General features: G+C 41.1%; 2 protein-coding genes across 2 annotated transcripts; one reads left to right on the top strand and one right to left on the bottom strand.

Annotated features, from left to right (window-relative positions):
• Window positions 1-64: 64 nt before the first annotated feature.
• Window positions 65-14801, bottom strand: unc119b (unc-119 homolog b (C. elegans)). The gene is made up of 5 exons (XM_044042262.1): window positions 14109-14801; window positions 4111-4224; window positions 3355-3454; window positions 3099-3271; window positions 65-2523 (listed from the first exon to the last, which is right to left on the bottom strand). Exons 1-5 carry the CDS (start codon window positions 14368-14370, stop codon window positions 2411-2413), a joined length of 762 nt encoding a protein of 253 aa, XP_043898197.1. The 5' UTR covers window positions 14371-14801; the 3' UTR covers window positions 65-2410.
• Window positions 14802-18488: 3687 nt separating this feature from the next.
• LOC122779187 (beta-crystallin A1-like) lies at window positions 18489-21223 on the top strand. Its single transcript, XM_044041317.1, has 6 exons — window positions 18489-18573; window positions 18945-19007; window positions 19121-19239; window positions 19339-19480; window positions 19578-19720; window positions 20558-21223. The coding sequence occupies exons 2-6, from the start codon at window positions 18969-18971 to the stop codon at window positions 20703-20705; spliced, it is 591 nt and encodes a 196-aa protein (XP_043897252.1). The 5' UTR covers window positions 18489-18573; window positions 18945-18968; the 3' UTR covers window positions 20706-21223.
• Window positions 21224-25965: the final 4742 nt, after the last annotated feature.

The raw sequence follows: 25965 nt of genomic DNA, 5'->3' as shown, positions 1-25965 counted from the left end.
TGTCCATGTTATGATTTTCTCCATTTACTTGAATCAAAACCATAAATACCAACATCCAGACACATTTAAAAAGGTCCCATAAATCTTTATTGACTTCACTTTTTAGTTCAACACACCAACATAGTTGAATTCTCAAAAAAGTAACATCAGGTCAAAATCATTTTTACACTAACATTCAAGTCCCGCTGAGCCAACCTGAGTCCCGTCCTGATCCTTTTCTTTTTGCACATTAAGTTCTCGACTCTTTGAGCCAATGACAATCTGAATCAAAGAGGTTCGTTCAAGTAATTTCCTTTCAGACAAGTCTGCAAGTACTACGGATAAATGTTTGAGTGCGTGTTTGTGCAAATGAACGACAGCTATGACAGTTTTGCTGTCACACAAGTTTTTATGTGACGTGTTTTAAATGTAAAAGACGAAATGCCCAACAAACCAATACACAAAAATGATTGAGAACAGAAGAGACAGAAATGCATGAGAGGCAGAAGTAATATAATATTTCATGGAAAATGTAACGCACACTGATTTATAATGAAGGTCACTCCTATTTGACACATGTGCTGGCAATCACAACGATCGACCTCTGGAAGTTGTGAAGGAGCAAACAATCAGTTGCTAATTTGACATTTTAACATACAGAAAAACTGAATTTTACCACAATGTCAAGGCCCTAAAGGGACAAAAATCCAACTGTTGTTATGAGTGGATCAAAGTGCATCTGGTGTGCACTTTACTTCCTCATGCAGGGGTCTGAAAAACTCAAATGACCTGGGGGCCACTGAGGACCTAGTCTGGTCTGTCGGAGGAAAAAAAGTCGAACTAGTTGGGCAATATGATCTTAAAACTATATCACAATAACAATATTTCACAGAATTTCAAAATAAAAGTTTTTGTTTGGATAAGGGACAATATACAGCTTGTAGAATTCTGACTTTTTTTCTCTAATCTCAGAATTCTGAGAAAAAAGGCAGTTCTGAGAAAAACATCAGAATTCTTGCTTTGTTTTTGCAATTCTCTTCCATACATACAGGTAAAGATAGTCCCATAAAACGATCTGTCATCTATCACTTGGAAAGTCATATGTTGCCAAACCAAATAGAGCATTCAAAATTTGAATTGTGGAGCACAGAAAAAAATAATTTAACCATCCAATTCCCCCCCTTAGGTAAATTGATATTCAGGAGGTAAGTTAAGGTAACTGAAGTTTTACTTTTCACCATTAAAAACCTTGTTACCACATGGACTGAACATTGACTTTGACCTAATGTTATTTTTATGATTGACCCTTGTTCTCATTCGATATATAGATGCACACATAAAAAGGTATTTATGACATGGTTCCCATGTTTTTATATTGGAAATATTCTTTTTTTTTATGTATATCACAATGTCAAATTACCCATGCACTGATAGTTGTATAAATCAGTGTCAAAGTCACAGTATTTCTTGCTGCTCTTGAAGAAGGCCCGAAGGCTGAAATGTCATCACACAAATGTGTGCATATGGTAGAAGAGTGTGCAGGATTTTCTTTTCTGTTTTTGGAGGAACAACATTAAACGTGTAAATGGATAACTGCGATAACATTCTGCTACATTCCACAATCGTCCTCCTTTGTGACTGAGAAATATCCACGTTTATAAATGATTTCTTGACAAAAGAGTTTGGAAAACAAAACAAAATAACAGTGTGCTTAACTTAAAGATGCGCTTTTCTTAAACAGTGTCTTAAACAGCTGGTTCACAGATGACGACGCATGTTAAAGGTCAGCTCAGGTCACGGTTCTCCTCAGTGTCGACTCGAGCAACGGCAATACAAACACAATAGGTTCTATTCTGTAGAAAATCTGGTAACACATATTTAAATAAAGATGTTAAAATTCATATATTTCTATCACAGTAGCATTCATGCTTCACACAATCATACAAACTACACAAACACATATTCCAAAAAGCAACAATACACACTCATACACACAGTGAATCCTTAAAACTGTTCTCAAAGTCCTACAAACACACGTATTTTACATGTAAGATTTGTTCCTAACATGAACAGGAATGAAAAAAATTATTTCTATCAATGTTTTTTTTCTATACATTTTTTTCACTTCAAAATGCTGCTCAAGAGCGGAATCTGTCACACACACACATACACGGCAACGTCACACCAAACTGAACTACGTGTGTCACGTCTGTTTGTGTATGTTGGATGTTCAGACCTGCTTTTGTTTACACACACACAGACACAGCTGCATGAGTCATTTCAGGTTGGCATTGTCTTAGCAGGAGAGAGAGACAGACAGAGAGAGAGAGAGACAGAGGGGAAGAAAATGATGTTAACGGCACCAGTTTACTCTGACCGTGCCTCAGGAAAGTCCATACGTCCACCTGACCCTTGTATCAGTGCGTCGTCTCTACGTTCTGCCATTGTACGAGTAGTCCGCCTTGTTGTGCATCACCAGCTTATTGTCCACAAAGTAGAAGCTGTCAGACTGTGTCTCGTATGGATGCAGGATCATCTCTCTGACTGTGAGCAGACACACACACACACATATACATACAATTACAGAGTCCATAGACTTATGCTGATGTTTACACACTCACCTAAAGGGTCAGGTATAATCTAATCTAACCCTTCTGCTCTAAATAGCCCAATCTTCGTGGATTTAAAGTGCACAGTGAACTCTTGATGACTTGAAACTGGAATAAAATGTTTTCCTGCCACTAGTTCTTGATTATTAATCGATTACTGAATTAATCGTCAACTATTTTGATAATTGGTTAATAGGAAATAGGGTTTGAGTGCTTTTTTTAATAATCAAAACAAGCTCTCTGATTCTTAAATGTGAATATTTGATAGTTTCTTGGATTTCTTTTTTGTTGGATTTTTGTCCCAATCTAATAATAACAGCTTTGTTGGGCCAAAACACTGTTGTAAAAGATATAAAAGAGTAAACCACAGTGAAATCATGGCTTATACTGTAGGTGATCAGTATAAATGTGAATAATGTTTTAATTTTAATATCAAGTTCAAGACAAAAGAAATGCCTTGTTCAGCCTTAAGTCAAAGTAGTGTGTGCGCACGTGTAATTATGGACTTACCAATGTCCTCAGATAGAGGTGGGAATTCATAGATGTGTTCACACGTATTCTTGCTGTTGGGCATGCAGAAGCCAAACTCAAAGTCAAAACTCTTGAGCAACTTCTCTCTAAAATAATGTCTCTCAATCATCCTGAAGTTGTCTATGGGCATTTCTCCAACCATGAACTCCACTCTGCAAGAGACGAAAGACAGTCACACGGACAGACAAAGGTATTTATTCTGCTGATAAATAAAGATTGACACATTCTGACTTACGTGGCGCCAACTTGCCGCAGCCGAAGAAAAGCTGGCGTGAACTGGTAACGGACGAAGCGGCCGGCATTTGGGTCAATATCCCGCTTGTCGCCTGTTTTATCTAAAGAGAAAAACAAGACAAAAAATAAATACGATATTATTAAATGTCTATGGTGGACTAAAACAAAAACTTATAACAACAATTTCAAAAGACATTATATGTCCCCAGGGGCAAATCAAGGCCTGTAGCATAACAATTAAGTAGTAACATTATGTTGCCGTTTATAATAAAAACAATAAAACATAATGCATTTGTTTTTTCTCCTAACCGATGACATAGTAATAGCGTAGTTAAATTAAAGTTTTCTTTAATTTAGCATTCTAAGCTGAATAAGCTTTTTAGCACTGCAAGCTTGTTACTATGCTACTTTGCTACTGTGTGGACGCACAAGCACTGGATTGTACTGCGACTTTTTGTGGGTGTTTTATTGAATTATTTGGAACATTAACCAACATCTATAGACATCTTTAATCAAACTGTGACACAACTTTTGTGTGGGGGTTTACCTTTGGAACATAAACCAACATTTACAGACTAAGCTCATTTAACTTTTAACACAGAAGCTGGAATACACTCACATTTATCTCTTTGTTACTTTGCTACTTATAGAAACAAGCACTCGCTTGATCAGAAAAATTGTTTGCTGCGGCGCTGTTGACAGCAGGTTTTCACAGGTTTAATGAAAAGGTTGTGCTAAGATTAAATCAGTGACTCGCCTGTGGATGGAGGTTTGGTGATTTCAAACAGCACTGTGCCGGTCTCCATGTCTCTGATCTTGAACCTGGTGAAGTCAATGTTGTAAATATTATCGTCCGGGCTGCACAGGTAATCTAACAGAGAGAGAGAAAGAGGGAGAGAAGGACAGAAAGTTACATAAGGAAACACCTTATCCTATCATTGAACCTGGTTCTAACCCTAAAACCAGATGTTAACCCTGAAAGAGCCCTTTAAAGTTGTGTGGACCGGCCAAAATGTCCCCACATTTTCTTTTAGTCCCCATAAGGACAACAAGTCCCAGTAATGTGACTGTGTAAACAGATTTAGGTCCACATCCCAATGAAAGAGAGGCAAGTTATTTTTGTTCCTCTAATCCTTCCTGCCCTCACCAGGCAGTGTCACTGCTTATTAAGATTCCCCCAGCAGAGTGGACACTTGCATGGACCTCTGCCACCTCTGCATGATCCAGTGAAATCATTGGTCAGGACGTGGAACTGCTGCAACATCTCTGACAGCCAAAAAGCTCATAGAAATTAAACATGAAATCGTGATACCATGTCCAACTATGTGCTCAGTTTCTGTTCCATTCTTCTCTTCTGGTGGAACTGTGACACACTGGTTTCCCCCAGCTATCCTAGGTTTTGGTCTCCATGAGGAAAACTGGTCCAGACAAGGTCAAGTACACACACTCAGAGCAGACAGAAAACAAATCTGTGTGAGACATGGATATTTTATCCACAACATTCCATTACAGGACATGATATTTCCAGACGTTACCTTTATCTCGCTGTTGTGTATTTCACCCCTTTACTTTAATCAGTACTGTAACTAATTACAAATGCTACTAAGTAATCAGTAATAGTTGGTCAATTTTAGTAACTTGACCAACACTGATCCTAATGCAGGGGAATCACTGTTGTAGAAGAATCAAACCCTGGGTGAGATGAGTAACGCAAAACCTTACACACACATACACACAGACACACACAAAAAACTGTGTGTGTAAGCATGTGAGCAGATTGTGTATCTGCATGTGTATAATATACTCGACCACAGCTGGTGTTGTCCTTGTGCTTTTGCTCACCCAGTGCTAATTGTTACTTTTGAGCATCCTAATGACGTCCCATGAGGACACTGAGTTTGAATGGGAGACAATGGGTTTGTTATTTGTGTGTGTGTCGTGTGCACGCGAGAGGTGCAAATGTGTGATCTGAGGATAACTGCTGGAAGCAGCTGAAGCAACTGATAGACTCGATAGACTCCATCCTTGTGGGATGTGATAATGAACACTTTGAGAGAGAACACGTCTGTGTGTGTGTGTGTAATTTGAATTGCACTCCACATTACGAGGGAACTCAACAGTCAAACGCAGCTCATCTGCGAAGCACATCCTCAAACTTCAGCATCAGCAGGTTTCAAAAGATCCACTTCACACGTCCCTTCATGTCCTCGTCATTGACCAACTGCCAAACACTCTACCCAAGCAGACACATGCACATTCACACTGGGCAATTTACTGTGTACCATTGACAGTATATCGAATAATACACATCATCTTACAGCTGCAAAACAGACGTCACCAGCAATCTGTCTGTCTGTCTGTCTCACCTTTACAATCACTGGCACATGGAACCATATTAAAAGCTGACAAAAAAAGAAACCCAAACAAAAACTGACACTGATTATGGGATCTAGTTCAGCCTGACCCACTTACGCCGCCAATTCTTAAATCCTCAATTCTCCACAGTTCTGCACAGTTCAAGTCATCTGTTAAATTCAGTTCTGACCTGAAGAAGCCTTTTGTCCAATTTTAAAGAGACACATTTGAACTAAAACAACTAGAATTCTCCACTGTTTCTATTATGTAAAAGCATTTCCTGTCATGTTCTCATTACAGTGCAGCGCATTGCTATTGCCTTTTACGCAATATACAATACATGCATACAAATCTGAGTGAATATAAGAAATCCAGTTTTAGGAGAAATTGGTTAAGCCCAGAAATGACTAAACACCATCATCAATATTGCATCCCAATATTTTGTCTTAATTCATTAGCAAATGCTACTATGCTAATAAAAAAATGCTAAATTGTGATGGAGAAATCACAATTTAGCAACAAATCTACAACAAATAGATATATTTTCATTTCATAATATGAAACAGATTACATTGAACAATTTATCAACCACAATACAACCAATAATCATAAAGATATATGTATTTTTTATAACTGCAAACCAAATGCCTGAGGTGACTCCCTGACAAAGACTCTGTTTAGGATTTCCTGTTTTATGTTCCTTCCTCATGTGCTACATGTTACACCAATGTCTCATTATCGCCACCAGTTGTGTGTATATTTAGTCACTCAGTCACTTCATCTGTTCCCCCGTGTTTCCTTCTGCTTTGGCTTCATTCCCTTGTGTTTCACAGAGTCTTGGCCTCTTTGTTTGCATCTGCCTGCCTGCAGGTGCGTGTGTGTGTGTGTTTGAATCAAAATATCCTCACTGCATTAAACTGCCTTTGTGATGTGTCTGCATTTAGGTCTTGAAATCCTTAAAGGTACAGTCAGTTTTGGCTTAACCCTTCTGTTACCATGCTGTCGTCGCTGACAGGATTTGGCATGCGTACTTTTTGTTACGTCACTCCTGGACTGTTTCAAAAACTACCGGAAAGCAGAGAAACCGAGCTTTGCGCCCATATACTTGTCATCACGGTAGACTTTCGTGGAAAGACAGACACAGACAAGATTCACCATCGGGTCACACTCAGTACCGTAATTCCTAAATGGTTGAATAACTGCCAAGTATTGAAAATGAAGGTTGTCTTGGAAAAAGGGGCAGAAGCACTCACTTACAATTCCATAGCCATAAAATCAAAATAACCCCAATCCCATTGGTTGTTCTGTCCTGCGGTTTGTTTTTTCTCCCATGTCACCATTACAAAAAAATCATCATCATCATCACCATCATTGTCATCCTCCGCTTATCCGGGGCCGGGTCACGGGGGCAGCAGTTTCAGCAAGGGACCCCAAACTTCCCTTTCCCGAGCCACATTGACCAGCTCCGACTGAGGGATCCCGAGGCGTTCCCAGGCCAGAGTGGAGATGTAATCTCTCCACCTTGTCCTAGGTCTACCCCGAGGCCTCCTCCCAGCTGGACGTGCCTGATACACCTCCCTTGGGAGGCGTCCAGGAGGCATCCTCACCAGATGCCCGAATCACTTCAGCTGGCTCCTTTCAACGTGAAGGAGCAGCGGTTCTACTCGGAGCTCCCCCAGATGACCAAACTTCTCACCCTATCTCTAAGGGAAAAGCCAGCCACTCTCCTGAGGAATCCCATTTTGACCGCTTGTACCTGCGATCTCGTTCTTTCGATCATGACCCAACCTTCATGACCATAGGTGAGGGTAGGAACTAAGATTGACTGGTAGATTGAGAGCTTTGCCTTCTGGCTCAGCTCTCTTTTCGTCACAACTGTGCGGTAACGCGAATGCAGTACCACATCTCCCGCTCCCTCGTCCCCTCACTCGTGATTAAGACCCCAAGATACTTGAACTCCTTCACCTGGGACAAGGAGTCCTACCCAGAGAAGGCAATCCACCGGTTTCCTGCTAAGAGCCATGGCCTCAGACTTAGAGGTGCTGATCTTCATCCCGACCACTTCACACTCTGCCACAAACTGATCCAGTGAGCGCTGAAGGTCACAGGCTGACCATGCCATCAGCAAAAAGCATCGACGAGATCTCAAGCCCACCAAACCACAACCCCTCTCCCCCACGACTACGCCATGAAAATCACAAACAGGATTGGTGATGAAGCGCAGCCCTGGCGAAGGCCAACACCCACAGGAAACAGGCCTGATTTAGTGCCGAGAACCAGCTCATACTTTAGGCGTATAGGGATTCGATGGCCCTAAGTAGTGCCCCCCTCACCCCATACTCCCACAGCACCTCCCACAGTATCTGGGAACCTGATCATACACCTTCTCGAGGTCCACAAAACACATGTAGACCAGATGGGCGTACTCCCAGGCCCCCTCCAGGATCCCTGCAAGAGTAAAGAGCTGGTCCGTTGTTCCACGACCAGGACGGAATCCGCATTGTTCCTCTTGAATCTCCTCCCTCCTTTCCAGTACCTTGGAGTAAACCTTACCAGGGAGGCTGAGAAGTGTGATGCCCCGGTAATTGGCACATACTCTCAGGTCACCCTTTTTGAAAAGGGGGGCCACCACCCCAGTTTGCCACTCCTTCAGCATTTGTGGGCGGATCTCATCAACCCCTGGGCCTCATTATACTGAACTGCCTTCACATACATATGTTGGTTACTATTTCACATCATTTACTTCTCGCTCTCTTTAAATCTACAATTTCTGCGGAGCATCACTGTCAAGTACGAACAAATGTCTGTTCGATTTAAACCATTGTCAAATGAGCTCACACTATTCATGTAAACTAATCAACCTTTTTATTTTGTAAACCAGCAGGTTAATTACATTTACGCAACTACATTTCCATTAGTGTACATGATGCATTATACAATTCAGGGGATTATCTCCTGTATGTACAAAGTTGATAGTAATCTTGTGCTTTTCATAAAACATTATTTCTTGTGTTAAGAATAAAACGGATATGATTGACGCTTCTCCTCTTCAAAGCCCTGTGTGAACGATGATTTAGTTTCAATAGCATGCCGGTGTAAAGGGGTGACGCATCTCGCCTCTGCCTTACTGACCTGAATTCATCTGGAAGTGACCTCAGTGTCATGGCAACAGTGCAATAGCAAAAAAAAAGAGAGAATGGATGTGAAATGAAATGAGGGGACGGGAAGGAGAAGCCAAAATGAGGAGACAAGGGAAGGACGTGATGGAGATTTGTGGATGCGGCCCACAATGGAAATCATTTTCAATTTCACGCAGGAAACAAGTAGCTTTTGTCCCTAAAGCAGCATGAATACCTGCCAAACATTCGTAGATAGTCTCTGATATGAATGTTCCTTTAATGATCCCAATAAAGTTGGTCTGGTTCAATGACCTGCTCCCTCATGTCACTTTACAGCACCAGAACAATTCATCTGCAAGGCTTCAGTGGTTTACCTTCACCGCTATCACACCTTTAGGTATACAAAACCAAACCATTCTCACAGACAACATGGAATGTATATAAAAAGTGGAGAATTAGCTTCTACTTCCCATTTGATCACAACAGGTTTTAAAGTTTTAATCTTTTTAATTTTTTGTAATATTTTGTTAAGTTAAACTGTTGGTTCTTCTTTCTTCTTTTTCTTATTCTTCTCATTGCTGGGCCGACCGGGTTCTGGAGAGACTGATTTTCATTCTGACCTCATGTCTAATGTGTATTGGTATGACAATAAAGAAATCTTGAATCTTGAATCTTGAATCTTGAACATTTTCCTGAGGAGGTGTTAATTTCTAGTTTGAGCTCTGAGGTTATTTTAGGTGACGTCTGTGGATTTCCGGGTCAAAAAACATCAACATGTCACCGGCCAAATCTCAGTCAGTTGAGTGACGCCACTGCTGGTCATCATTCAGTCACATGTTCACTGTCCTGTTTGGGTGAGTCCTTCTCTCGCTTGGCTGACACTGAAATAAAATCAACGCACCATGAATCCTTTTGAACGGTACGAAAGAAACGTCATTTTTGAGCTGTGGCGCAGACAGCTTCACGAAATTACTACAATTATGATTCGCAAGGAATCAGACTTGATCAAATAAAAAAATGAGATTTAAAAATCAACAACTTTCCTAATAATCATCTTCCAAAATAGCTGCATATTAAGATTTGAAACTCATAATCTCTCACAGCTCACATAATATAAAAATTGCATTTAATATTTTCTTATTTATATCATTTTATTTGTTTATATTTTATCTAATTCACACAAAGCTTTGGTGACAATTACTATATAAGTCTGTGTTCTATGCAGATTTAATGCTCTGTCATGTTCTATATACAACACAACGGTGAATATTAAAGAGAAGCTTGGCTCAAGAAATTGAATTGGTAATCAATCACCATATTTGTCAGAAAGTAAAGCTGAATAATGAAATTTTAAAGCAGCGGTTGGCTAATTTCCTGTAAACATAGTTACATAGTACACTGAGAGTCGTCACAGAGCAGATTGAGAATCAGTTACGAACATACAGTGAGACTTAATCTATTACTTAATCTATTACTATTCACCGACAACGACTGGTGTGACGTCTGTCCGAGAGCGCTATCAAATGCATTTCAGGCAACGAAGAGAGGGAATTAATTTCAGCTACTTGGGAATGTGCAGCAGTAGGGACACAAAACACAAAAGAGTCACAAAACAGCTCCAGGGCCTCAGAGTGACATGGTGAAGTGTTAAGAAGCGGCGGCACAACTGCACCGTTACACAGAGGAGCGGAGGAGAGAGGAGAGATGACGACAAGTCGAAGGGGAAATGTGTGGGAGAGCAGAGATGCATGTTCCACAGGCTGTAACCAAGAGGAGATGCTTCATGTTGCCGTAGTGATTCAAGCCTGCATCCACGTTGCTGTGGTGATTCACACATGCCTCCGCTTCCCTCCTGTGATGACGCGGCGATAAAGGAGAGCGAGAGTTTCCAAGCACCGTGAAAAAGTCCAGCTCCGTAGACGAGGATCACTCAGTACATTCAAAAAAATGACCGTGTCAGTCCGACTAAAACCAGACTTTAACAACATTTTGGTCCAACTGAAATGAACACACCCAGATAATCTGGTCTCAAACTATCCTCTGCACTCAGCGCGTGTTCCACAAGATTTGACCCAGTAATGAGAGAAGCAGCTGGTACACAAAAGAAGAAGAGGAAGAAAACAGCAGTTAAAAAAAGACTCTTACATTTTTGGACTGACGAGAAAACTGAATTTATGCGCTTATGTCAGCTTAATGACATTAAAGGTACAGTGTGTAAAATGTAGCTGCATAAAAGGCTCATTCTGAGGTCATGAAAAACAACACTCGTGCTATGATGAAAATAAAAATGATTTCTGACCATACAGCTCGACAACGATCTGACCCCCTCATGTACACAGATCATCAGCAGCATTCTTACAGATAAAGACAGATAGACGTGTCCTGGCTGTTTGTTCACTATCAACCCTAAATATAGAGTTAGCTCCTGTTCCTTAAAAAAGTGACCGATCACATAACAGTCAAGGAAACGACCAGATTTCAAGGCAAATGTTACATAAAGAGAGAGGACACACTGAGCCAAAGGACGTCCTCAGAGCTCTTCCTCTCTCTGTAAGCTGTGATTATGTCTGACTGGACAAGCGGCACAATTTCATTACTTATCATACATTAACTTTCCGCGTTAGAACAAGGGCAGGGCAGTATGGGCAACCCAAGGACAAGAGGAAAGGACGTGGGCTTGCAAATGAAAGGTCGCCGGTTCAGTCGCGGGACAAGCCAAAGACTGAACAGTGCAGGGGACACATTTACTACCAGTCATTGGTGTGTGCGTGCAAAACATTCCTTATTCTTAATGGTCAAAAACATAATCACGATAAAGTTTCAAATCCTTTGGTCCTGAGTGAAAGTTGAAGAGACACAAATGAGTTATACTGACTTTCACAAAGCCATATTAGGATACACATTTTATTTAATTGCTGCCAAAATTGCAGCCTAACTAGAATAGACACTGATTTAAACATTTTACTCTGATGTTAAAGCAGATTACACACCATTCATGTTTATATTGGTCTCTTAAAAACCTTGCTTTCCCTATCATTACCATGATCATTATCCTCTTGGCCACCATCTGCATGATAATTATGATTTATCAGGCAGATGTAAAAAAAATAAATCTTTTTCTCACTGTTCAACAGCCCTTTTCAGAATGGAAACTGAGATTTGTGAACGAATTTCTTGCACCAAAGTCAACTGCAGCACATCAGATCCACTGTTGCCTGTACAACAGTGTACAACAGTGTACATCCCAACAGCAGAGTCCCTTTTGGTGCCTTAAATCCCTATAAGTTTTCCATTTACTTTGATGGAGCTTCCTTTTAAAACATTTGTGATTTATACGTCTGTCTGGGGAAAAAAGAACATAAATAAATCAAAGGGAAACTTGGATGTCAAACATGCAAAATTCAAGCGTCACCCACTGAACCAGACATGAACTCCTGTGGGAAACATGAAGGCAGCTTTGAAGCATGAGCCACGACTCGCCCCTGCACCTCACTCTGCGCCTCCTCTCTAGTCAACTGAAATCAGCCTGAAGTGAAGCCAAGCTACACAAGGGATGATGTGATCCAAGAGGATCAACTTCGGCGTGGGCTGAGTCTCCTGGCTGCACTTCTATATTGTTTTTCAGAAACAATCACATGGTTCTGCGCTCTTGACGAAGGAGTTTTTATGGTGTCACTAACAAAGCGACATAGGGAAACTGTGTAAGCTTGAGACACAGAGACAAACACCATCAGACATCAGTTACCGCTTAAATGTAACTTATGAGATGTGTGTAAACAACTCAAACGTGTAAAGAAATTCACTTCTCTGTTCTAATACAGCCACCATATTGACTTCCTGTTTATCCAGAACAGTCCCTTTGCTGTTTTGAAACACATCAATGATCATAAACACCTCTGCTCATGGGGGTCATGAGGTCAGCGCCTTGCACAAGTGTGAGCAAGGACAACACGGCTGTACAGATTACAGAGTAAAGGTTCCAGCAGAGGAGGTTAGATATACATGTGCACATTATTACACAACAGTGATGCCTTATCCTGTGTTTACATGGCGCCTATAAATAGGGATGGAATGTTATTATCACTTTTTCAATGTCATGAGAGCAAAGGTTGTGGACCAGTGATGATAGGTCTTCCACGTATAAAAAAATGTCGTTTTATTTCCCCCACAGAAAAGCAGATTAAAGAAATTAGAACAACATAAACTAGCATTCTATGCATGCCCATCATCCACTGGCTCCCTTCCTTGCCTCAACAGATCTCTACAATAACAATGGTGGAAGAGTACAAGCTATTGTGGGAAGCTATTCGGCAAATCATCAACCTGAATAGATTTAAGAAGAAAAGTAAAGCCAGGATTTTCTGATGATGATGATGTTGGTCCATGCAGACACTTCACAGATGAATGTAAGCACACACTGACATGCATGCATTTTCCAGTCCACTTGGTGGCGCTCTTTAGTCAAAAGACACAACAAAGAAGAAGGTAAGCATGGAAACATGCCTAAGTGGCAGCAGTTTGTGACATCAACCACAATAATGTGAATGTGAGGCCTTGAGAATTGCAGTTTGGCTGGTGCTTAAACATCTTGCAACCAGAGATTTAGAGATATCACCTAGAGCCACACTCCCGCTGGATGACCCCAGCTGTCAATCACTCATATGTGCCGTATTTTGTCATCTGTTTCCTCTAAATGTGAACAAAACGAGTTCTTTTGAAAATGACCAAAAACTAGCAAATCCAGTGGGATGCAGGCTCAACTTAGTTTTTTTTCCCCCCAACCAGTGAAGTCTCCCCCTGGTGGCTATTCAGTACATTGATACTTCCTGATTAACTTCACCATATGAAACGTAAGACTGTCCATGTTTTTTTTTTTAAATAAATCTAAATCTACCCACTCAATGCAAATCTATGCTGCAGGAATAGAACGGGGCATGTTTAGAAACAAGACTGATGCAGACCCTTGTAAATGAAATAAAAACGTGCGTGGAAAAGAAAAGAGCCTCTTAAAAAAGAGCTCTTTTTAAGAAGTATTTGTGAAAATATTGCCAAAGATGAGAAGATCCAGAAGTTCAGCGAACATGATGGAGCCAAAGTTTAAAAATCCTGTTGAGACAACAGCTAAAGTTACACAGAGCCTCGAGCAATCATCTCACCGTGAATGGGTGGACTTCACAGCTGCTCGCATTATCATACCGCGGTATTATCATATCGTGAGGTTACATCCCCCAGTATAGTTGCATCAGTGACATTTCAGCCCTCCTCTCTACCGCGAACTTACTCTCTGTGATCTTCTGCAAACCCAGAACATCTTCTGGAGTGACCAGCGCGCTGGACAGCAGATCCTCTTCACTGGTCATCGGGACTCCCGCCTCAGTCGAGTTGCATCCTTTCTTCACCCTCATCGCGGTTGTTTTCTTCGGGCTGTCGTTGCTGCCGCTGCTGTCCGCTCCTCCGGTGCCTGTACCTGGATTATCACCGGCAGTCTTCTTCGCGCTTGATGTGTCCTGGCTGTTGCCCCTGCTGGTACAAGAATAGCTCATTCTCCTCTGCTCCTCCTCCCCCTCTCCTCACCCAGAGATACAAACCGTTGCCTCCCTCCCTTCCCCTTTGAAGGATGCACAGTTGCTGTCTGTTATCCGGTGCTTAATTCAAATCCGCTTCGTCTTAATGAGCCTGCAGTCTGTCTCCGCAGACAGCTGCTCTCGATGGCTGAGCGCAATATGCGCAGAGCGCGGACGCCGTTTCTCCCCTTGCGGTCTTACAGCTCCTCTGTAAGACGCGATTTCGATTATCAAGTGAAGCTGTGCGCGTGGAGGTGTGCGGGAAATAACGTGACGGGTTTGAAATGGAAAAAGGGTCACAGATGGCCGTTGCTTCCTTTGAGGAGGAGGAGGAGGAGGAGGAGGAGGAGGGGGGCGTCCCAGCGCCAACGCTCCCGTCGCTGCGCTCCGTGCTGTGCGGATGACAGGAAGCGTCTGGTGCAATTGCGCAAAGTGTGCGCTGCAACATACGGAAACGCGCATCACGAGAGACGGTCAAAACAACCGCGCGTGTACTTGTATGTGTTACCTGTGTGATTCGCTGCCTTTTGAGTCACACCAGGTTTGAATAAAATCAGAAAAACTAAGTGTATTCCTGATCATTATGTCTGAAGTTAAGTTAAAAATTATTTAGTTCAATTATTGAAAAATATAATTTCCCATTTTAGCCATAAAATTGCACACAGTGACTCTACATAAAGACTCACAGGCAACTTTGTGACCATGTGTGAAAAGAATTTTGAAAGATATTTAAGCAAATTCTATTAGAACTGTAATAATTATATGTCCCTCATTTAAGATATGATTCTGAAAATCACACTTAAAAAAACACAAACTATCACTTTGGGACTGATTAAAATGGCAACTTGGCCCATGGCTCAGGGACTTATCTCCTGTTCGGAGGTAAACTGAGTAAGAATAAAAACTGGAACAACCACTGACAGATGCAAAACGTTAGACATAATCTGAAAAGAAATCCAACCGCACTTATAAATTATCACCAACGTTAAAATACAGTGGTGTGAATAGACCGAGCAAAGTCAGCTGCAGATTTTTCACAGGAGGCAGATTTATTCCCAATAAGATCATTTGCTCTCTCTCATCATCCTCCTCTTCCTCACATATACTAGTGAAATTAGATAAAGATGGAGCGAGAGATAAGGTGACTGATAATTATTTTTTAGTGTATTCTTATTTTTGTTTCATTTTCAAGTACCACTAGAGGAAGCTGACGTACCACAGTTGGAGGACCATGCAGAGAATGCATTTGCGTAGCTCGTGCGTAGCTATACAAAAATGAACACCTGTAAGTGTCAGACACACCTACAACCTATCAATGAGCTGCATTTTATCCAGCTGCTGAACCCCACCTTGTCCCTATAAAATGTGAGAGTGCAGGCGAGGGAAGAAGAGCGGTATTATGTCAACGCGGAGGGACAAGTGTGCTGTTCGTGGCTGCACAGTGGAGCACAGTGTTTTACACAAACTTCCAGCCTCAGAGGATTTTATATATGAAGCTAATGTGCCAGATAAAGTCAGCTAACGTGTGTTTGTGTGTTCGCACCACTTCGCATCAGACTGTCCCCCATAAAGGGGTAGAAGATGGATGTATGATGTGGAAAACCATGGTTTGTGTGGAAACATTGCACCCTACAGGTAACTCTCATTAAGTGCAAACCAGTTCATATGGTTCGGCCTAATCTCAGTAAATATTAGTAAAACACAAGAATGACATTTGTGACAGCACTAGTATGAGTGTGAATGTTTCATTTAGGAAGAGAGGTAACCATGGTGATGTTTCTGTCACGACCCCTGGATTATTATCTCTTCACCTTGGCCTTTTTAGTTCTGTTTTCTTTGTTTCCTGTTTTCTTTGTTTCCTGTTTTATTTTGTACTTTTTCCGAGGACGTGTACCTTCATGTCTTTCTGCTCCATGTTGGGTTTTTTTCTTCAATTTTACTTTTTGCCCTTTGGTTAGTTTCTCTTTGACTCAGATTCATCTTTTACACTTCCTGACAGTTTCAGAACGTATGCTGATCAGAAATCACCCGCAGAGTCATTACATGTGTTGTTTGCTGGTTGAAAAGATCAACTGAATATGAATCAATTTCCATAGTTTGGAACCCAATTTGGAAAAAAGTAAGGGTACTTTCCCCACAAATAAACATCATTTACAGTTAGTTCCTTTGAAGTCAGTAATACATTTGTGTGGTCAAGCACAGATGACTTGGGGTTGTGTATGTGTACAGAAAGAAGCAGGTGAGGAGGATTTGTACTGTGTCTGTATCTGTATGAACACAGAGCAGTGGCTGTATGGTCACTGTGAGTGCTCTTCACACCCCACTGCTGAGTTTGCTTGTCTCTTTGTCACATCTGCTGCCATCATCAGCAAAAAGTCACACACACACACACACACACACATGCACATCCACACCCACACACAAACACACACAGACACGCACAAGCCAACCTAAACAAATTCACTTTGATCATCGATGTGCTCACAATAATAGTTCCGCTGTGTTATATTTGGTCATATTTTCACATTGGTGTGTGTGTGCGTGTTTTAGACACAACAATGGAATCTAATGGACACTGGAACACACACACACACACACACAATGTTACACACAGACAGAAAGTCTGGGCAAAGTGCTGACCTCAGTAAGCCATTCCTAAATGCTTATTGTTCAGTGCAGCAAAGAAGAAAGGAGGGTGTACATTCATCTACCTGCTTGTGACAGCTTTTCTCTCTGTGCTTGGAATGTCACAATATACTGTAGATGTCTGTTTGGAATAAACAAACTGGGCAGTAAAATTGGATATTTGAGTCTAAAAACAATATAAAAGGTAACAAACAGCTTCCAGCATATTCCATGTGTATACGGCTACCGTACCTGAAAGTAGAGCTGCCAGTTTCCGCTGCTCAGCTGATACCAAAGTGCTGTTGTCCGTACCCATGAGGCCTTTCCGTCACCGCCGTTTTGCTTTCATGAGCCATTTGCAAACGCATTTCCTAAAATGGCTCATACTAAATAATCAAATGCATGTCTGTGACCTCTGCTGGTGTGGACAAGCTGGTTTCATCTCTGCTGCCAACTCAACTCGGCTTGAGCTCTGTTGCCAACAAACGTGTTCTTTGCACAGTTATTAAGAATAAGAATAAGAACAGCAGAATAATAGACGTGATCATGAATAGACAATAATAGATGAATAAATCGCTAAGATGCAGTCATATATTGGGAGGCAGTTAGTTTATGCAGTGTATATCTCGCTTTATTAGCCCAGCTGTTATGGTTCCGCCCTCTCTCCGTTGATGTAAAATGCATCACTCTGTGTCACCACAGACAGGAAAACATGTGTTTACATCATGGTACAGTTCGGTTTGGTACAGTGTGATACAAATTGGAACGGTAAAGCCCTGAGTCAGGCTTGTGTTACGTCCGAGAACAGTACATTTACTTGGTAGGTGGGGTGTGACGACAACGGGCGACAAAATCGAACACAACACAACAGACAAACATCCATTAGAAGCATGTTTTGCCCCTTTCTCAACTTAAATGTGTCAATTCACTCCATCGATGGTTTTTTTCTACTTCAAAATCACTTGGTTTCATTCATGAGGCTAATATTTGGCAGGTTATACCTCACCTATATCTTTTTACTTGTTTGAATAACTTTAAATATGTCAGAACAACCGATAAAAAGCCCATTTGCACTTGTGTAAAGGTGATTGCAGCTCCTACCTTGTAACGTATAGTTTCTATTTTGCTTCAAAACCCTCCAGTTGGTCACTGTAATCCCTCACCATTACATTACGCTAAAATAAAGTCCTGGCTAGAACCCTGTGTGGAGTCGTGTGGCGCTGTTGGCATAACATCATTGTGTAAAGACATTTGACAATGGTTTAAACGGAACAGATATTGAAAAGTTACACACTACAGCTTTAATCCGTGCTGTATGACTGTTTGGCCTCTTTGCGCTCGCAGCAATCGTGTATGTGTGTGTGTGTGCGCGTGTGTGTTAACCTCTCTGTGTCTCACACAACAGAACAATGGAGTCCAAAGCAAAGTGCTGACATAAGTCCAGGCGTGTGCCGGCCCCCCGGCCGCAGACACGTGTGGGTGTATATAAACGCCCATTCACACCGATTCTGCAGACCATTCAGTGCAACACTGCGACACACAGCTCACCAGTTTTGGGTAGGTCAGACTAGTTAACGTTAACAATACAGTACAGTTTCCCGATGTATAGATATGTTAGTGTGAGCCTCTTAGTCAATACATCAACAACAACAGGGAGTTTTAATTGGTCACAGTTAGCGAGTAGAGGCTGTTTATTGACTTCACTGCAGAAACCAGAAGGTTAAAGCAAATCAAGGTTGAGAGGGACAGGATTATAGGCTTAAACTGATGCAACACTGTAAAAGACAGCCCAGATTAGTGAGGAAAAAAAAGAAGAAGGAATATTTAGATAATTGAGTGAGGCAGTTTTGTTTTAATAATGCAGGTTTGTAATTTAGTGATCCCCAGCCTGACTGTCTGCCCTGACCTCTGACCTTATTTTCCCATAGGTACTGCTGAAAGAATAGAACAAAATGGCTCTGACAAACCCCATGCCCATGGGCCCTTGGAAGGTAACACAACATCACCCATAACCACCAGGAAATTGGAGTGCATTGTTAGGCATTCATTCTACGGACTAACTTCAAAAAGGGCTCTTCTGCTTCATTGTTTGTGTGTTTCACAGATCACTGTGTATGATCAGGAGTACTTCCAGGGCAGGCGTATGGAGTTCACCGCCTGCTGCCAGAACATCATGGAGTGTGGGATGGAGAACATCCGCTCCCTGAAGGTCGAGTGTGGCGCGTACGTGTCCAGGCGGCTTTTCCTCACTTCTAGAAATACTTGAACACATGCAATGATGTGCTTATTTAAGATTTCCTTGATTCCACTCTCTGCTTACAGCTGGGTGGGCTACGAGCACTCCAGCTTCTGCGGCCAGCAGTTTGTCCTGGAGAAGGGCGACTACCCTCGCTTTGAGGCCTACAGTGGCAGCAACTCCTACCGCATCGAGAGGATGATGTCCTTCAGGCCCATCTGCAGTGCTGTGGGTCTAGTCGACAATAGAATAACCCTCCCTAGCTCACTGTCAGCTGAAATTCGTCTTCTGTTGTGCTAAACATTGTTTCTCCCGCTTTTTGCAGAACCACAAGGACTCCCGCATGATTATTTATGAGATGGAGAACATGATGGGTCGTCAGTTTGAGCTGTGCGATGATTACCCCTCTCTGCAGGGCATGGGCTGGATGAACAATGAGGTCGGATCCATGCACATTCAGAGTGGAGCGTAAGTCATTCTTGTCAAGCTTTACTTACATTCAGCTTATTTTTACTGTTACAAACAACACTGTCACTTGATTATCTGAATTATTTACTCACAATGTGTTAAATAGCGTTGTAATCTGACATCTAGATACTGATCTACAATGTTTTTGGTCAGTGACATAGGTCTTTGAGTTTCAAAAGGTTAAAGTGGAAAACTTTTCCAGTGTTCCACAACACTTTTGTCACAATTGACACCTCTTTTTTGCTTCAACATATAATTGTGATGTAAAAACTGATTGCACTGTGTAAGTGACAAGTGACAATAATACACGGGAACTATATTATAAGACTTACCTGTGTTTAGCTCTGATGAAAAGTACCTCTCCTTACCAGTATCTTTTCACAGAACAGGAAACTACAAGAAACATGAGAGTTGCCTTTTTCCTCTCTCAAGCTGTGTTCAGATTACCAGGATGAAGTGACCCATATTCAACTTTTTTAACATTAATGTGACTCAGATTACATTTTTTTAGCTTGTAGCTGTAGCTGTAGCTGTAAACTGGATACGTGTCCATGCAACATAAGCGAGAATGGTCACATCAGAATCCAGGAGGCTTTTTGCCTACAGAGCATTGGTGTATTTGGCGAGAGCGAGAGTTAAATCTCACCCACAAATGATATGTGACAGCTTTCGAATTTGAATTTTCGTACATCTTATATGACCTGTCCCCTATTTTAATTCCAAGAGGTCTCACAAAAATGACATTTCCTGTTGTTGTTGAAGGGAAGTCACATTCTGATTGTGATGAAGAAGGAGTTTAATACATGTTTAATAACATGTGCTTGTTTATTTCTTCAGCTTTGTGTGCTACCAGTACCCTGGTTACCGTGGCTACCAGTACATCATGGAGTGTGACTGTCGTGGAGGAGACTACAAGTGTTACAGGGAGTTTGGCTTCCACGCCCAAACCCCCCAGATTCAGTCCATCAGGAGGATCCAGCACTGAGATGGGAGTGGTTCTTTTACTCTTCCTCACGTCCTCTCTTACTCTTTCCTCTCCCTTCTTCTCCACCCCTTTTCCTCTTCCTCCTCTGCCCCACCCTCCATCTTTCTGGCTCTGCTGGTCCTATAGGTCAAAGCAGGATCCCGAGCTGGTCTTCAGGTGCTCACTGGTGTCAGTTGTTAAAAGCACTTTTTTGTTTTTTAATGAAACATTACAAAAAGAAAGGAATAATGTCAGAAAGACAGAAAATAGGAATGACCGAAAGTAAGAAAATATAACCAGCATGAATGAGAGGCTTCTGACGGGGTTTGCTGCAGAGCGGTGAAAAGGTTTTTGCTCTTTTTCTTCCCTACCTGTGATGACAACATCATCTTCGTCATCATCATCGCCGTCGCTGTCTTCTGCATCAATGCTACAGCCCGTGATACCTGTGATATCTATGACTGCATATGTTCAAGACGATGAATAAAGAGAATGAGCAAAGAAACAGAGAGATTTTCTCTCATTGACATGAACCTCAATCACAGCTGTGTCTTGTCTTTCTCTGTCGAGCAGAATAATAATCAACCAAAGTGTCATGGACTCATCAGGGGAATCCCACAGATAAAAAACGTGTGCACAATTCATAATAATAATTTCATCTTAGCATGAATGACATTTGGAGTCTAAAATATTCAGCAGTAAATCACCAGTAAAACCATATCATGTTTTTCCTGTAAATGGTGGCAGGAGTGAACACCATCATGCTCCATCAGCAGATTATTTTCAATCAACTGACTTTTCCCGTCACTATTTGTGTTCAGTGATGATGATCAAATGTTACAGTGATTGACAAAACGCCAAAGGCAAAGGGAACAGGAATCGGGTCCCAAGGACAGGTCAAGGCCTGGTGTGCCCCCTGAGCGCTGGCAGTAAGCCCCATTATTCCCTGGGCACAGAAAAGTGCTGCTCACTGCTCTTGTGTCTGGTTTTGTGTGGAGTGTAAAAAGGATGGGTCAAATTCACCATCACTAATTGCTGTAAGAGCAAATAAAACCAATTTGCCATTATTTTGTAGCCTACAAAAGCAGCTTGAGATGGGCAACAGAAAGCCTAATAATTTATAATTTGATTTCCTGGAATGGAAAAAAGACAAATATCCTTTTAGAGTTAACTGTGACATATGGTCACCATTTTGTTTTAGAAAAACTGGCTTTTGATGGGGAAAAAGATCAAATTTGCTTATAAGCGTTTCATATAAACATTAGCAGTTTTTCATATTGTTTCCAATACCAAGGTTTCCTGAGTTGTTTCCCACATTAACACAATTCATGTCTCCCATGTTCACATCGGCCCTGTGTTTCAGAGATTTAGAGAAGAATGAGTAATGAATCGGAAATGAAACCGCATTACCAATCAAACCATATGTAAAAACAACTCACCAGTAGTGGCTTGGTTCCTTATTCCAACTGTCCCACTATTCTGTCCTGAAACCGTGATGTCAGACATTTTGTCTATATTAATTGTGGCTCTAGAGTTTCCTGATAAAGTCATCGGAGAAAGCGTCAATAAATCTCATAGAAGTCAAACATGGATTTACCTGTAACTTGTAACTTCCTGCTGAAATCTACTAGATTAGATAGACTTCTGTCTATTTAATAGTAGGTAGATAGAAAGCTACAACATAAGCTACAAACAGAAGATGAGGAAACGTAAAATTTATTATTTAATTGTTTTTATATCATTCCCAAACCTTTTTATATGGGGACCCCTGTGTAAATGATGACAAACTCCTGTGACCCGATCTGCTATAACAAAAGCCATTCCCCCAATTTAAAGAGTGCTGGGACAAATCTGAAAATCCCCTAAGGCCCACTCGGCCAAATCTTAAATCCCAGCTCTGATCAACACACAAGACTAGGATCAATAATTCCCACTATTGTTTTCATGTGAACAATGGGATATAAAAAATTATTGCAGATTAATAATCAGGCTACTTCACTTTATTTCTGAACTTTCATATCTTTCAACACATGCATGTGGTTATTGCTGCTGGGCTCCATGTAATATTTGTGCGTCATTATCCATCGACATAAATATCACTTAACAAACTAAAACACATGAATAATTTAAACGCCATGGATTTGTTTTACCGTACATATTTTACAGCAATTTAAAACTGACTTCAAATATATTTCTTTATTGATTGCTCACCTGCAGTACCGCCACAATCCACTAGGGGAATCACCGAATTTAATTATAAACTAGTACCGCAAGCGGTAATCAACGGGTTCGAGCTTGACGGCTCGCGGGTCTCCCTGCGCCCACCTCGCCGTGCGAGTCCTCTAGCTCATCTTCCGTTCATTCATTGCTTGCGGTAGTAGTTATTTTCAGCTTGGACTATTTTCAGCGTCCATGTGTTAAGTTAGAGGGCACTTCCTGTTTAAAATGGCAGACTTCCTCTTTTTCCTATTTAATTTAATTTAATTTAATTTAATTTAATTTAATTTAATTTAATTTAATTTAATTTTATGATTAAGTGCAATATAGGCTATGGTATTGGTATTGGTATTGGTTCAATATGTGCAGTAATTGCAAGTTTTAATAAAAATTTAACCCTCCACTTGTTTTTTTTATTTTGGCCCCCCGTGTATTTGACTTTGGCATTACTGCTTTACAGACATGTTCCGGGCGGGTTTGATGTCTCACATATCAAGTTTCAAGTGAATACAGCAATCCCAATTAGAGCAGCATGAGAAACTGTAAATGTTAGATTTGATAGATTTGTAGGCAAATGCCTCCATCATGTGGCGAACAAAGGTTACTGCACTGACGAACCACTCAGTAGAGTAGATCCTGTGCAGTGTTCTTATGTCAACGCCGTTGAACGATTTGTTATCATATTCAGCAAGCATCATCTACCATGTGTTTTACATGTTTTCATTCATTTTGAGTATGATACAATGAAATTTGTTAAAGTTATAAGGGAAATTGTGAACTTGTATTTTATGTTACCACCAGAAGGCGCTGTTTTCAAAATGTACAGTTTTTGCACAAGCATCTTCAGCAAGATCCCATCATCGATCGTCACGAGTTTGGTTAAGATCTGACCTTCCATCGCAAAGTTATAAGAGTTTGTTGTTGTAGCGAAATACTAGACGTCATATTGTCTGCCGTCAACAGAAGGCACTGTTTTTGAAAGTGAATATTTTCATACAGGCATCTTCAGGGATTGACTATCATCAATCCTAGCAAGTTTGGTTCAGATTGGAATAGCATTCGCAAAGTGGTAGCAGTTTGTTTTTTGTCGCAAATATCTGACTTTGCAGTGTTGTCATTGCAACACTGTTGAACAATTTGTTATCATATTAGGCACGCATCATCTACCATGTGTTTTGAATGTTTTCCCAAATTTTGAGTTTGATACAAGGAAATTTGTTAAAGTTATAAGGGAAATTGTGAACTTGTACTTTCTGTTACCACCAGGTGGCGCTGTTTCCAAAATTTACAGTTTTTGCTTAGGCATCTTTAGCAAAAGCCCATCATCTATCATCACAAGTTTGGTTAAGATCTGACCTTCAATCGCAAAGTTATAAGAGTTTGTTGTGTGTTGCGAAATACCAGACTTCATAGCGTTTGCCACCACCAGGAGGCGATGTTTTCAAAATTTACAGTTTTTGCATAGACATCTTTAGCAAGGGCCCATCATCGATTGTCACTTGTTTGGTTAATATCTGACCTTCCATGGCAAAGTTATGAGAGATTGTTGTGTGTTGCGAGGAATCGTGATTTTCGCCAACTTTGCCGCCCTTCTTCTTGTTCGCCGTGATACTTGATGAAAAGATTTTGATACCTTTGGATCCTCAACTTGTTCACAGTGACCTCAGCAAGTTTGAAGGTGATCCCATGAAAGCTCTATGACAAGTGCGTTCACATACCATTGGTGTGAAATGGCCAAAATCTGCAAAAAATGTACTTTCAATCCAAGATGGCGGCTTTCCTGTTCGTTTTAGAGCTTCGGCTACGCTGACTTTTTTGACCGTCTGGACCTAAGGAACGCGTGAGTACCAAGTTCCGTGCATGTACATTCAACGTGCTCCTCAGGAGGACAAGTTTTACGGGTTGTAAGAGTTTCACCTTTTGTTGTGAAAAATATGAATGAACACCAACTTTGGCGCCCCCTATCTCGTACACCGAGCGATATTTTAAAAAGCTTTCAGGAACTTATGCTCGGCAACTTGTTCACAGTGACCTCACCAACTTTCAAGGTGATCGCATAAAAATTCTAGGATTAGTTCATTCAAATATCAGGTGTCATAGTGTCTGCTGTCACCAGGGGGCACTGTTTTTGAAAGTGAATATTTTCATATAGGCGTCTTCAGGGCCAGATTATCATCAATCAGAGCAAGTTTGGTTCAGATCGGACTCGGATTCGTAAAGTTGTAGCAGTTTGTTTTTTGTCACAAATATCTGACTTTTCAGTGTTGCTGTGGCAACAGCGTTGAACGATTTGTTATCATATAAAGCTAGCATCATCGACCATGTGTTTTGAATGTTTTCCCAATTTTTGAGTTTGATACGATTAACTCTGTAAAAGTTATTACCGAAATGTTTATTTTTTGGATTTTCTGTTACCACAAGGAGGCACTGTGCTCAAAATTTACGTTTTTTTCACAGACTTCTTCAGCAATGGTCCATCATCAACCCTAGATAATTTGGTTGGGATGTGACCTTCTATCGCAAAGTTATAAGAGTTTTGTTGCCTGTGGCGAAACATTAAAATTTTCACCAACTTTGCCGGCCCCTTACTCTTACGCCATAATACCTATTGAAAAGATTTTGATACCTTTGGATCCTCAACTTGTCCAAAGTGACCTCACCAAGTTTGAAGGTGATCCCATGAAAGTTCTAGGACAAATCTGTTCAAATATCATTGGTGCGAAATGGCTAAAATCAGCAAAGCATTTACTTTCAATCCAAGATGGCGGCTTTCCTGTTCGTTTTAGAGCATAGGCTACGCTGACTTTTTTGACCGGCCCGACCTAAGGAACACGTGTACCAAGTTTTGTGCATGTACATTAAACGTGCTCCTCAGGACCACAATTTTTAGGGGGTGGAGCAGTTTTTTGGCCCGTCCACTTTCACCAGGGGGCGCTGATTTTGACATGAAATATTTTCACATAGGTTTGTTCAGGGCCAGACTATCAACAATCCTAGCAAGTTTGGTTCAGATTGGACCAGGATTGGCAAAGTTGTAACAGTTTTTTTTTTTTAGTATTTTCTA

Source organism: Solea senegalensis, linkage group LG13 (genome assembly GCF_019176455.1).
Source record: "Solea senegalensis isolate Sse05_10M linkage group LG13, IFAPA_SoseM_1, whole genome shotgun sequence".
Lineage (NCBI taxonomy): Eukaryota > Metazoa > Chordata > Actinopteri > Pleuronectiformes > Soleidae > Solea > Solea senegalensis.
This window is presented reverse-complemented; position numbering and strand designations above follow the sequence as displayed.